Source organism: Streptopelia decaocto, assembly GCF_964273445.1.
Source record: "Streptopelia decaocto genome assembly, chromosome: 5".
NCBI classification, from domain to species: domain Eukaryota; kingdom Metazoa; phylum Chordata; class Aves; order Columbiformes; family Columbidae; genus Streptopelia; species Streptopelia decaocto.
In genome coordinates this window covers 7,958,795-7,972,996 of record NC_138659.1, presented here as the reverse complement: position 1 = coordinate 7,972,996, position 14,202 = coordinate 7,958,795, and the positions used below count along the sequence as shown (strand labels likewise).

Below are 14,202 nucleotides of genomic sequence, written 5' to 3'. Positions count from 1 at the left end.
CATCACCCTGAGCAAGTGAGCTCATTTCTTTGCGCACAGCTGTACTGACCCGTGCAAGGAGGATAACTGGTGTTGTACCAGGCCAGGAGGAACACGACAAAGACTTGTTAGAGATCACGCTTAAATTGTCTGTGCACAAGTGTGTACCCTGGGGAGGTAACGTCCTGTCACACCGCAAGGCACCGGCCACACTTCATTACTGACAGTGGTTGAAGCTGTTGGGTGTAACAGTAGTGGGTGGCGTTTGTGTCCTCGTGGTGACAACGTAGGGATGTTGTCTTTCGGGTGAGCAGCTCTGACCACAAATTCATAAAGATTTGTGCTGCTAAGCCCAAGAAAAGAGGGGGTAGGGATGAGCTGGTGTGGCTGTATCACACAGGAAAGGCTCAAAAGTCCTTAGGGAAAGGCTGCAACTGTCACAAATATGTATATTTTCCAGTTGGTGACAGCGAGCTCCTCAGAGGCAGGCGTAGCTCTGCTGGTGCCTATCTGGCTCTAGGCTGACCTCAGTGCAACTGTGCTTGTTTCTGCTGAGAAAGGACCACGGTTGTGAGCAGGAACAGCCCAGTGCAGTTACTGTGGGAATGCAAGGGGCTGTTTCCAAGTCCCTCCCCATGAGGTAGAATAGAATCACAGAATTGTTTAGGTTGGAAAAGACCATTAAGATCAAGTTGAACCATTAACCTAAGTCTGGCAGGATGGAGCCCCGCTCAGCCCAGCTGTACCTTCCCGGGGTTTGCTCTGTGTGTGCATGAGTATATTTACCCTCTTTGTTATGCTGCAACAGCTCCTCAGAAAATGAGCTCACATGAGCTGTGTGACTATTAAACAACACAAAAAAGCTTAATAAAAAAGAGGCTTTAAAAAAGAGGCAAATGCATGAACACAACCCACGTTTAGAAGGGGGGCTCAGAGACGAGCGTGGAGCAGTTGGACTCTTTGTACAAAGATAAGGGCCAGGTTGCAACACCAAACACGTCAGAAGGGCTTCACTCCCTCTCTGTCCAAGCCCAAATTACCTGTGTCCTCCATCCCCCTGACATGGGGAGCAGCCCACCCTTGATAGACCTGAGGTCACCTCCGCCAGCAGCAGAGCCTCGTGCTCTGGGGTGGCAGAGGGGACAGGGCTGGGTTTCTTATCCTTGCCCAACATAAACTGGCATGGCTCGCCACGGCGGCAAAGTCCAAGGCTGCCCGACGGCGGGGTCAACCTCCCCATCAGCCCAACCTGCTTTTTTCAGTGCTGTGGGGGGATGAGGGTTGTTCCCCCTGAAGCCACAATCGGTCCCCACTGACTCACGGCAGCCCCAAACACCTCGGCGTTGCTTTTGGTCTCAGGTGATGGTCCGCAGCCCAACTCCAGTGCGAGGGAGCGGCGCAAGCACCTTGCTGCACAAACCTCCTCTCCTTCTAGCATATGTGTCATATGCCCTGAGTGAGCTTTTGAGGCAATACTGGGTTGTTGTTTTTTTCTTGTCCCCCATTCAGCCCCAGCCTGTTCTCATATAAATAGTTTAGGATGTTTCAAAGACTGTCAGCAATGAGTTTGGTATTTTTGGGCCCACAGCACCTTAAAACTGGAATTGTCTGAGATCCCAGGTATGGCAGTTCAGCTTTAAATATTCATTCCTTTCTTGAATATATTAGGATTACTCTTTTTAATGTGATTTTTATGCTCAGTCTCCTTCTCTTAGCAAGGATGTCTCTGGTATTTCCTTACATAAATCAGAAATATTTTTGAGCCTATTGACATCTATCTGTAGTTTCCTTGCTTGTGATTTAGGGTGAAGGCTGGGCTCCGACCCGTTACACCTGACAGCCCTTGCAGCAAGCTCTGCGCTTGCTTGTCTCTTCTCCAGCCCAAGTGAAATCGCTTGTGTAACCTTATACATGTGGCTGGGTCTGTTGACTTCACCAGTGCAGGTTCGGCAAGCGCTGCGGCAGGACGGGGACCTAATTCAGCCATAGGGAAGGGACACGGACAATAGTGCTTTGCTTGTTACCTTTTATAAGGTCAGGTCTGGATCCTACTATTGAACGCACTTGAGCAGTGCTTTGGGGATTTCTGCACGCTCACTTACAGAGCTGTGAAGGGTATTAGGCTGAAATTAATCTGCCAGCCACAGCTAACACTGCCGTGACCTAGCTGGGAGCACATTTAACAGCATGAACAGTGCTAATAAAAAAAAAAAAAGACGACAAAAAAAACCCAAACCTGCCAATGCACACTGTGACCAATTTCCAACTGCAGGGAAAGGCATGTGCTGAGCGCTCCCTGGGATATTCTCCACCCTTGCACAGCGAGCAAACCCAGCCAAGTGATTTCTAGGTCTCAAATCCCGCCTGCCCCTGACATGTTCTCATCTTCCAGCTTCCCCGGGTCACTTTTTGAAGGCGAGCACGTGCTCCCCGGCGGCGGCCCCGGCTCGCTGAAGACGCTCGGCCTCTGCGCAAGGTCTGCAGGTGTGCAGGGCAGAGGTAGGTGCTGCCTGCCAGGGTTGCGGCCAGGCTGTCCCCGGGCTGGCAGCAGCTATGTCCCTTCTGCAAAGAGCCCTCCCCTGGGGGGAGCCAGGGAAAGGGGGCTGCTCGGGGATGATGCAATGCCACAGTTTGCTGCGTGGGGTGGCAAGGCGGGCATCTGGCATGGTGACCAGCACCAAAGGTGGCTGAGAAAGGGGTGGAGAAGCAGTTGCAAGCAACCAGGAAGGTTTGCACGAGGCTGCTGTGTTCCCAAGGCCCCTCTTCCCCAAAATGTGTCATGGGTGGGTATTGCAGCCGAGCTGCATAGGGAGGGTGTTGTTTTTTTTTTTCCTTTGCGTATGCCTCTGCACTTTTTAATTTATTAATTGATTTTCCTAAATTGCCCTTCTGTGCAACCCAGGTAATCAGCTCAGCCTCCGAAAGCCCTCTCTGGCCACCACCCCTCCACTACCCTTGACCCTGGCAGCACCTTCAAAGGGAGCATGGCTCTGCTGCGGAGCGTGCAATGTTTGCTCACTTATCGGGCCAGCAGCTACCGCCTCCCTGCCCTGGGGGGTTTCGTCAACCTCCTGCAACACTCCGGGGGAGACCCGTCGGCCACCGCTGCTTGCACAAGGTCAGTTCCCCCACCCAGTGCAGACGCTTCCCCCACCCCGTGGCGAGCTCCCTCTCCTCCATCAGTGACTGCTCTTCGAGTCTTATTGAGGCAACTTGTGAATTAAGTGCTTGCTCATCATGCTAAGGCATTAGGTTCATTTTTCCAACCCTTGCTAATCATGAGTAAAAGGGTCTGCATCTCCAGTTCCTTCAACCCTGTGGGTCCCTCCAGAGCACTGGTCCCAGTGGCGGTGGGCATGCTGTGGTGGGTGCAAGCAGAGGCAGCTGTGCATAGTAGTGGGCAGAGATAGAGCCAATGCACCATCAGGGCATCCAGCCCATGTCTGGTCTCACTCGGGTGTGTTTCTCCTTATCCCAGACGTTGCAGCCTAAAGCGCATTCCTAGATGAGTCTGAAAATGGTGTATTTGAATTTGGGAATGTCTTAGCTGTTGGGGATGGAGAGATGCTCGTCCTTGTTCCCTCCCAGCTCTGCCATTGCTGGATGTTGGGGCATTTTGGGTGCATCAGGCCTCCTCCTAAGACCTGACTGGTCACAAGGAAGTGGACTGTTCCTCTTCCCTGTGTGATGACATCACAGTTTAAAAAATAAATAATTTATATTCAAGACATTGCATTTAGTGGTGGTGAAAGGCAAATGAGTACCCAGGCTTAGCGGACCAGGTCTGCAATCTGCTGGGACTGAGATTTCAAGGATGGCCAGCTCTCCAGCTGCAAGGTCTGCAGTAAGGGGCCACCCTTCAAGATGTCCCCAAGGTGCTGGGAAAGAGTCCAGCACTGCAGGAGAAAAGCCAGTGGTCACCTGCCCCATGGCCTGAGCAACAGGGAAGATTCATACCTTGCCTTTTTAATCCTTGAATTGCTCCCTCCTTTTCCCACCCCCCTTGTGGTGTGGCATTTCTGCATTTTAAGACATTCCCAAACTTATAAGACTACACTTTCAGGGGGTCCCAGCTGCCAAGCAGGGGTGCAAGGGCCCTGTGCTAAGAGCAGGTTGCCCAAGGCAGCTGGGGGGGTTGACATCGGGACAGCAATAGGGGGGACATGCAGACACGAATGCATCACAGCAGCCCCAGCAAGGCATGGTGGGGAGGGAAGACATGGCCCCTCATTGCTGCCTGGCTCCTGGCTGGGGTCAGGCAAAGAGGTGCCAAGGTAGTATTGGACTAGGCACACATAAAAAAGGGCACGTCTCGTGCTGTCCCCTAGTTACGTCCTGTCCCTGCCAGGTTTGCCTTGCTGCCTTGGAGGCAGAAGGCTGCGAAGTCCAGCCCTGACTGCACCTTCAGCCCACCAGGCACTTTCCAACCCTGGCAATTCTTGCAGGATGTAAACCGTGCCGGAGGGAAGTGTCAGGGCAGGCGAATAAAGGTGTTCCCACGAATTAATAGGAGGGAAAAAGAAAAACATGTGCCAGTTGGGACTCGCCCCTGGAGCGCTGCATTGTCTCTGGCCGGCTCACTGCGCATTTAGCGCGGGGCCCTTTGAAGGCTGATTTAAATCCACTCCTGGGAGGTGTCACCTGTTGGCATCGTGCCTTCCCCCAGCTCCCCCGTGAGGTTTTTGTCTCGTCGAACGGCTCGTGACAATAAGGGTCACTGGAGCACGCAGCTGGGCGAAAAAACAGGCTCAGCCGAGTTTCCCAAAAAAACTCCAGCAGCCTGCAAGGGGAGGAGGGGAAGTCAGGCAGTAAACAAGCTGTCGGGAGCTCTGCGGGACGCCAAAGGGAAGTTTCTCACCCCGCCGGGTTCCCGGGAGGGGGCGCTGGCCCCGCGGCTGCAGCGCCCGGCGCGTCTCCGCCGGCTCGTAAACATGTTGTGCAGGGCGAGGGTATGGGACTGTCACCAAACCTCCCCGGGGCAGGGAGCGACATCCTCCCTCTCCCACCCCAGCCCTGACATCCTTGCCCACGCTGGGGGTTTCTCCCAGGCCAGGGGTTTGCTAGCCGGCATGCATTTATGGGAGGGAGAGGCAATGTTTACGTCAAGTTGCTTTCGCTCCCCGCTTCCCTTCGGGGTTGCTTGGAGCTCAGCGGGTGAAATGAGGAGCTGCTCAGATGGGGTGAGGGTCACCCCACGCCACAGGGACTCCCGCACGTAAACACCCCGGGCTTGTTTGCAGCCAGCTCTGGTGGCCAAAGTTTCTGGGAAATTTGTAGATATCAAGCACATTTCCAAGAATTGGGAGCTATCAGAGCTGTCAGTGTCCCGATTAAAAAAAATCCTCTCTGCAAACCTAGGGAAAAGGGTTGGTCACAGCTTTACATTACCTGTGGCTTGACAATTCCTCTTTATGGGAGCTATTCTGGGTCTCTCCTGACCTGGCTGGATCTCGGCACCAGTTCCTGCCTCCTTTTTCTTCAGCTGAGCTGTTAGATTCAGGTGATGGCAGCTGCGCTTGGTCTGAATATGGGATTCTGAGCTAATTTCTATAGGTATAAACACAGCATTTGTTTGAAATTAGTTTGAAACCTTTGCTCTGTACATAGGGTGCAGGAACTGGGATACTGGGGAAGGCAGTTTGTGTTGTAATGTTTGGTGGCTTTGACTTGCCCAAGCAATGTGAAGAGGTGGAAATCACCTGAATTTCACCTTGGTCCTGGACAGCCTCGGGCGATTAACACACATTTGCGGCTGCTGCGAGGTTGTGGTCAAGAATGAGCTGGGTTGTTCCCGGAGGCAGGGTGCTGATCCAGCTCTTGAGATGAGCCATAAATCAAGGTGAGGCCTTAGCCAGCACTTTCACCTCCTCCTGGCTGAGGATCTGGCTCTCCCTGGCCATTTTCTGCCCAGCTTCTGGCTGTGCTGAGGCTGCGTCTTCAGTAGGGCAGTAGGTCAGGAGAGTCTGGCTTCTCGAGGAATAGCAATTTTGGTGTCGCCCAGGATCCTGTCACCCCTGGATAGGTGTGTGGGTGGCATTTGCTTGGCCGTGTGTGTGTGTGTGCACACAGGCAGCAGCAGCTCCTGCTAGTGCTGGCATCTCTCTCCCACCCCCTGGGTGCAGGCTGGGAGGGTGGAACAGGGGTTGAGGATGGGACAGCAAGCCAGCTGCTGGGGTGGAAAAATACTGGGCAATGCCTGAAGTTTGCTGGGTGCCTCTGAAGTGGGTGCTCTTGCTGGGTGATTTCTCCTGTGGTCGTGTGACAGTGACTGATCCTGTGCCCTGGAGCGAGGGTCTCGGCGGCAAATCCAGGTGCTGGAGCCTGTTTAAGCTGCTGCAAGGGGTATTACAGAAGCACTGCTCATTCCCCCACCCCCCCCAAAATATGCACCAAGCCAGAGCCTGGGCTCAGGGCTTGCGGGGCGGGGTCTCCCGTTCCTCTCTTGCCCTGCTGCCCTGTTTACCCAGGGCGGCTGATTACTATCCCTGCGAGTTATGCAAAGGCAGCCGCTAATGTAAACGCTGCGGAAAGCCCTGGATTTGCTCCCGCAACCGCTCTCTCAGAACTATGAGAGACGAGGGGTTGTTTTTTTACGGGCTGGCGGGGGGGGACGGGGTGGTGGGTTGCAAAATGGACCTCAGCTCCCCCTGACCCCTCCCTTCGCTCTGCTTTCTGTCCCCCCTCTCTCTCTGTGCGGAGCGAAGCGGGATCTCCCCTCCCTTTCCCGGGGCCGGGGGGTGCAGTGACAGCCCATCCGCGCTGCTGCCGCCGGAGGAAGCGGCGGAGGGGGGCGGAGCGGCGGCCCCGTGTCCCCCCCGGGCCCGTCCTGCCCCCGGGCCCGGCCGCCGCTGCCCAATCAGTGCGGCGGGGCCGGCGCGGCGGCTCCATAAAGCGGCGGCGGGCGCGGCCCTGGGAGCCGAGCGTGGGATCCCCGCGCCGAGCCCGCTCCAGGTAAGGGCCCCGCGGGGCTGGGGGTGTCCGGGGTCGGCAGCTGCTTCCCCACCGCCATGGCCCCAGGGGCGGGGGGGAGACGCTCCGCCTTGTGCCAGGTCCGGGGCTCCCCGGTAGCTGTTTGGCCAGACCTTGTAGGGGAAAGTTCCTGCTTCGCTTTTTTTTTGTTGTTTTTGTGGCAGGGGGCATGGAGAGGCAACTTGAGTTTTCTCTTGAAAACAGATGCTTTTTGCACTTCTTTTTTTTTTTTTTTCTTCATGAAGCTCTCTAGCTGCTTGCTTAAATATGGGTGCCTTCCCCCCTGCCAGCAGATGTATGCGTGGGTGATGCGTCTTGCAGTGGAATGGGACCCGCGGGGACCCCCCCCGGCAGCGCAGAGGAACAGGGTGGGCTGGGGAGGGCCAGTCCGGGCAACCGGAGTCTCCCTGCAGGGGGTTGTAGGGTGTTGGAGTGACTCTTCCAAGTAACTTCAAATTTTCAAATAATTTGCATTTTGTGTGGGCCCCAGGCTGCCGTGGTCCTGTCACATGTGGGCTGGTTGTCCCTGGGAGCTCAGCTCTAGGCTCTCTGGACTTGGCAGGGATGCTGCTGGTCTCCCCAGAGCCCCTTTGGCCTCCCCATTGCTGCCTGGGTTGCTCAGGGGTTGCTTATGCTCCTTGTTGATTGTTTTTTTGCTGCCTCCTGCCCTAGACAAAGTTTGGATAACATCAGCTGATCAGAGAAGGCAGCTGGGGCTGGCAAGCCGTCATTGCTGAAGGAAGTATATTAAGAAAGCCATTATCATTATTATTAAAATATATTAAGAAAGCTTTCATTGTGCATTAGCCTTGTTCCAGAGCAGTGGTGAACACAGAGGTGAAAAGTTCACATAGGGCTGAGGAGCACTTTTGAAGGCTGTTGCTTGGTGGATAAGATCTATGTTTTTGGCAGGAGTTTGAGTTTTAACGGGATGCTTTGAAGGCATCACTTCTGGAATAGGGCTTTCCTAGCTGCCTGCGTCTGCCCGAGCTGCTGTGTTTGCTGCCTGCAGAACAACATGGGACTGCTGGAGATGACAGCCAGCCCCGTGCTGAGCTGTCTCGTGCTCCTCCCTGGTTCGGGGGGGTGAAAAATCTGGGAGCACAGGGACGGGCTGACGACTTGGGTTGTTTTTTGTATCGTCCCTTGCAGGAACCCCCTCGTCCGCTCTGCAGCCATGGCCACCTCGGCGAGCTCCCACCTGAGCAAAGCTATCAAGCACATGTACATGAAGCTGCCGCAGGGGGACAAGGTCCAAGCCATGTACATCTGGATCGACGGGACAGGGGAGCACCTCCGCTGCAAAACCCGCACGCTGGACCACGAGCCCAAGAGCCTGGAAGGTGAGAGGGCAAGTGCCGGATTCGCTGCCCCTCGACGGGTGGAGAAAGCAGCTGTACGTGGCTGCTACAGAGAAAGGATGCCATTTCTCTCGTTTTCATGGCAGAAGGATGGTATTTGAGGAAGACGCCACTCCTCCCCCCCTCCCAGTTACCTCTTGCCCCGGATAGCCCAGGGGAATGTTCCCAGCTCTCCAGATGTGGAGTTTCAGTGAGATGCCCAGGGTTGGGAGCCTGTCCCTGGCACTGCCTCACTGCGGAGGGGGCTGTTGGCAGGGGCTGGGCAGCCCATTGACTCTCAAGTGCTCATTTTGGCCGGAAGTAGTTTGGCAGAAGAAAGTGGAGGGGAAAGAATGGAGCTATCCGGTGTAATTAAGAGCTTGTGTCCCTCAGAACAAACAGTCCCAGCTTACACAATAATAGCATTAGGATTTTCCCCAGGTTGCCATGGTGCTGGCTGGAGACAGTTATGAAATGAAAATACTGTGTGTGACTGAGCAGAATTATCTTTTTTTTTCCTTTCCCCCTTTCCCTCTAAGGGAGTGGTTGGCACAGCTCCCTTTAAATCTCTGTGCTTCCCATCCTCCCACTTTCCCCCCAGGATATGGAGGAGATGACACTCCCGGGTGGAGTTCACTGCTGTGCTTTGACCCGGAGGGCAGTGCGGAGCCAGGAGGGGTGGGCAAAGGGACCAAGCTGCCCATACTCCTCCTCCTCCTCCATATGAGGCTCCACATGTGATATTTGCTTGCCCACCTTCTCCAGGCTGTGCAGCATGGATAAGGGTATTTTGTGGTGCCCCTCATTCCTCCAGCTTGAAGCTCTGCCCTCTCCCAGATTGCCCAGGCACCTCTGTGAGGAGACTGGGTGCTCTGCTCATCCCCCTGGGTTGTTGCGACATAGAAAACGTCCTTAGTGCTGCTCGGTTTGCTTGGGCTTGGCCAGCAGCCCAGCTCCTTGTGTTTCCCAGGGTGGTTGGGGACGTGCACTCTCCTGTTTTTTGCTTGTTTCGGTGTTTTGTTTTTTTACTTCCCCCATTTGGAACAAAACCAACTGAGCTGGGATTAAACCTATTGTAGGTCTGTCCCATACAAGCATCTTCATCTCTGTAATACTGGAGGGTGGTGGGGAGCCCACCCTGGTGACCAGAGACCCTTGGTCACTGTGCCTCCTTCCTCTCTCCACTCCAGATCTTCCCGAGTGGAATTTTGATGGCTCTAGCACCTTCCAGTCTGAAGGCTCCAACAGTGACATGTACCTGCGACCTGCTGCGATGTTTCGGGACCCTTTTCGCAAGGATCCCAATAAACTAGTTCTCTGCGAGGTCTTCAAATACAATCGCCAGTCTGCAGGTGAATGGACCTTCTCTCTTCTCCTGGTGGAGCTGGTGTTTCTGGGGAGGGGGACACCTGTCCAAATGCTGTTCATGCCTTCTGTGTTGTGCATGGCACAAAAAAAATCCCGGTCCTGAAAGTTAAAGTGCTAGTGGTGGAGAAAGGGCTGTTCCTGGGATTCTTCACCAATGCTGCTGGGACGCAAACTGTAAATAAATAGAGGAGGGAGTGGAGGTGGAGATGCTAATAAGCCTTGTGTTGTTTTTTTTTGTTCTAGAGACAAATCTCCGCCACACCTGCAGGCGGATTATGGATATGGTGTCCAACCAGCACCCCTGGTTTGGGATGGAACAAGAGTACACTCTTCTGGGGACAGATGGACATCCGTTTGGCTGGCCTTCCAATGGCTTCCCTGGACCCCAAGGTAACCTCTCGGGGAGTCTGTGCTGGACCAAGTCAGGATTCCTTAGTGCGGTGATTGCACTGTAATCTGTGGGATGCAACTTAACTGCTTTGGGTGAGCTGAAAGATTTGAGGTGTTTCTAGAACTGAGGGGGGACAATATCAAGCAGGATATTGGCAAAAACTAACCCATGAAATTAAGGTCATTGCAGAAAGGTTGAGATGGTCCTTTGCCACATACAAATTTGCTGCTTGGTTTGTTAGTCTGCAGGTGATTTAAAAACTTGCCTAGCAGGAGCATGACAGATTACAAACCCAGACTATTGGAGGGACCCTCTCTCCATCAGTGCTCTGCTAGTGCTACTGTGAAAAACGGATTTGAGGGCTTTTCCACACATCACATGCCTTTGTAGAGTTCTTCCCTTGTGTGTGCTCTGTTTTCACTGAGTATGAGCCTTTTTTCTTTCTGGAAACTCATGTTTTTCTTGCTGTCCACCTGTGCCATTGCAGGTCCATACTACTGCGGTGTAGGGGCAGACAAAGCCTATGGCAGGGACATTGTGGAGGCCCACTACCGAGCATGCCTGTATGCTGGTGTGAAAATTGGAGGAACCAATGCAGAAGTGATGCCAGCCCAGGTAAATTGTTTTAGGTGCCTCGTGGAGTGAGACAGAACAGAAAAAACCCAAGCAGCGGGAGCATTTGGCTCTGAGCCACTAGTTTTGTCGACAATCAGAGCGTAAGGGGGTGGGAAATGTCTCGCTGTGGATTGTCTCTGCACCACTGAGCCAGTCACTCCTCCTCCTTGTAGTGGGAGTTCCAGGTGGGACCATGCGAAGGGATTGAGATGGGCGATCACCTCTGGATTGCACGCTTCATCCTCCACCGGGTGTGCGAAGACTTTGGTGTCATCGTGTCCTTCGATCCCAAGCCCATCCCTGGGAACTGGAACGGTGCTGGCTGTCACACCAACTTCAGTACCAAGGAAATGAGGGAAGACGGAGGTCTCAAGTAAGTGTTTTGAGATGGGCCAGCAGTATGTGTTTGCTAGGCAGCAGGCTGGACTTGGTAGCAGTGAACTTTTTACAGAGTTTTGGCTGCATGGGAGACGTCACTCTGGTGCTTGGTGTTATGTTTGAGCCTTTTTTCTGTATTTTTTGTTTTTTTGATATATAACTTTATGTAATGATAGACTCCCATCTTGGTGTTGGGTGGGAAATTCAGCCAGTGTTGATGGAAGCATGGGTGGCCAAGATGCAGCTATTCATAGCAGGCTGCCCAACTCTTGATCTGCCGTTGCCCAAAACAAATAAATTCAGCATAGGCCTTTTTTGCATGACCATGATGAAAGAGGAAGACAATTTACTTCTGTCTACACTAGGCTGTGGAAGCTAATGACATGTTTTCTTAAACAACAAGATCCTGGAAATGTAAAATACTAGTTCCCTTATGGGACTGATGTGCTGGGACCTGACAGCACTGGGTTGCAGTGGAGCTCCATGAAGGGATTCTTCCTGGCAGCGGTGTTTTCTTGCCTTATTCTTAGTGATGCCCTGAGATAATAAGCCAACCCGTGACTGTGTGAGCTTCCCAAATAGAAACTTATGTGGTAAGAAATCTCCCCTCTGAGAGCAGGTTCCTCAGGGCAGTATGTCTATGGGATTTGGCCATGGGTCAAACTGGTGGTGTCCCATGCACAGCACTCCTGAGGGATCTTCTCAGGCCATGGAGATCCATTTCCAAGAACCAACTTGGGTCAGAAGTAGGAGTGAAGAGAATCCTTGTGTTGAGATGATCAGAAGATTGGGATGTAGGGCATAGGATAGTAGAACAGAATCATAGAATCATTTTGTTTGGAAGAGACCCTCAAGATCATTGAATCCAGCCATTAACCAAACACTGGCACTAAACCATATCCCTAAGAAGCTCATCTACGTGTCTTTTAAACCCCTCCAGGGATGGTGACTCCACCAGTTCCCTGGGCAGCCTGTTCCAATTCCTGACAACCTTTTCTGCAGATAAATTTTTCTTAAAATAGGCTTCATCATGAAGTGGCTTTGGGACAGTGATGAATCTGCTGTGGCTTGGATGCAACAGCCAAGAGTGGCTCAGCTCAGATTGCCCATCCGACACTCACTGTGTCTTCCCCTCTTCCTTGCTCCCTTCGCAGGCACATTGAAGAGGCCATTGAGAAGCTGAGCAAGCGTCACCAGTACCATATCCGTGCCTATGACCCCAAAGGGGGGCTGGACAATGCCAGGCGCCTGACGGGTTTCCATGAGACATCCAACATCCATGAGTTCTCGGCTGGGGTGGCCAACCGTGGCGCCAGCATCCGCATCCCCCGGAGCGTGGGCCATGAGAAGAGGGGCTACTTCGAGGACCGCCGGCCTTCCGCCAACTGTGATCCGTATGCTGTGACAGAGGCCCTCGTCCGCACGTGTCTCCTCAATGAAACTGGAGACGAGCCTTTCGAGTACAAGAACTAAGCGGACTGTGCCCACAAACACCGCCTTCCCCCCGCGATTCCCGCACCCCTAAATCTTCCCTTCTAGATGTAATCCTGAGGGTACAAGATAACACATTTTTTGTGTCTCAGTAACTCTTGTTGTCTTGAGGTGGGGAGGAGGGCAAATTTAGTTTTATCCATGTCTGTTTGTCATTGACTCTTCAGAAGATGAGAGGAGGAAGAAGGTCTTTAGAGAACTTTTAACCACTGTTTTATTATTTTTTTTTTTTTTTTGTCTAATTCATATGTACATCTGATGGGATCCAGTGGCTTCCAGGGACAGACTGCACACACAAAAAACCCAGTTGGCAAGTGGAGAGCTTAAAGCTACAGCTGACTCCCCCAAGAGTCAGGTTTGGGGTGTTGGCCCCACCGCTGACACTCTGCAAGGCTGATTGTTCTCTAAGGTTGGTTCCCTGCTGCGGCGAAGGGAAGATGGAGCTCTGATGGAGCCCTGCGTGCTCCTGCTTCTGTGGTGTGATGGGGAGATCTTTACCTTCTGAGGTTTCTGGGAATCTTCTGGCATTGAGCTCAGCCTAAGAGCATTGAGAACTCCTGGTTCTGTCACTGGAAGTCAACTGATCTCTGGCTCATAACACAGAGTGAAGTAGTATTTTTCTATTTAAATATAAAAAAAGCCAACAAAAAATTGTATATGAAAGTGTTTTTTTTTAAAAAAAAGAAAGAGACAAAGTTCCAACGACTCACCTGGCCAGAGCAGGCAGAGCTCCTGAGGATGCTGTCGGAGTGGCCTCCAGGTGGGACCGAGGGTGAGCTTGGAGGGCTTGGTGGAGGAGACTTATTTCAGAGATTTATCTCAGCGTGGAGTTTGCAGGAGGCGGTTCCCAGATCCAGGAACCCCACAGAGTCATTTGTCACTGTAACTCGAGCAGCTGCGACGCGCTTGTGAGCTCGTTCGATCGAGATGAGGAAGGTGTCCTGAACAAGGAGTTGACTGGTTAACAACCACATTGTAGACAGATCTGTGGGTGTTTTACCTTTCCAGCGGGGCTAGCATGTCACTAAAGCAGGGCTGTTGATAAAGGAAAAGAAAAAAAGATTTAGGTTGTTTTTTTTTTTTTTTTTAATTTCCATAATGTTCTTAGTTGCTAAAATGGAATGGTTTTACAAGACACTGTTGGTGTCTCTGTTTCCTGGCTCTCGGGCTGCCTGCCATCCAGCTGTGATGGGGGCTGGGAGAAGGGAGAGGCCACTGGTCCCTCCTGGCCAGCCCTGACACCTCCCAGCTCATGCTGGGGGTTCAGACGTTCTGGGATTTTACACTTGGGTATCTTAGAAGGTACACGTTCTATTCCGTTGTATTTGGACTTCTTCCAAATAGGTTTCTTTTTTTTTTTTTATAATTAAAAAAGCACAAAACCTTAATTCCGACTTCTGCCTCCTTTCTGTGATTCTTCCTGGCAGCTTCTCTTGTACGTGCGTTGCCTTCACCTTCTGAAGGGAATTTTACCCTGATAGTGGGTAGGCTTTGGCTCTTCTTTAGTTGATTGAGGTTTTTTGGGGGGCAGGGGTCTTGCAATCCCTGTGGGCTCTCCAGGTTTGTGGCGGTGATTGGATTGTTTCCTTGTATGTATGGTTTTTGTAGCTGATTGTTGATTCTCTGGTGGCGGATGGTCTAGCTGTGACTGGAATTTGGGGTTCTCTCTGT

General features: G+C 52.6%; 1 protein-coding gene across 2 annotated transcripts; it reads left to right on the top strand.

Moving 5' to 3' along the window:
* The first annotated feature begins 2,952 nt into the window (after nucleotides 1–2,952).
* Nucleotides 2,953–13,919, top strand: GLUL (glutamate-ammonia ligase). 2 transcript variants are annotated; one of them, XM_082053978.1, is made up of 7 exons: nucleotides 2,953–3,097; nucleotides 8,101–8,291; nucleotides 9,479–9,640; nucleotides 9,900–10,046; nucleotides 10,535–10,662; nucleotides 10,836–11,035; nucleotides 12,195–13,919. In XM_082053978.1, the coding sequence occupies exons 1-7, from the start codon at nucleotides 2,964–2,966 to the stop codon at nucleotides 12,511–12,513; spliced, it is 1,281 nt and encodes a 426-aa protein (XP_081910104.1). In that variant the 5' UTR covers nucleotides 2,953–2,963; the 3' UTR covers nucleotides 12,514–13,919. The 2 variants fall into 2 exon arrangements, with proteins under 2 accessions (XP_081910104.1, XP_081910105.1); XM_082053979.1 differs by lacking the exon at nucleotides 2,953–3,097 and adding an exon at nucleotides 6,781–6,930.
* The last annotated feature ends 283 nt before the right edge of the window (nucleotides 13,920–14,202 follow it).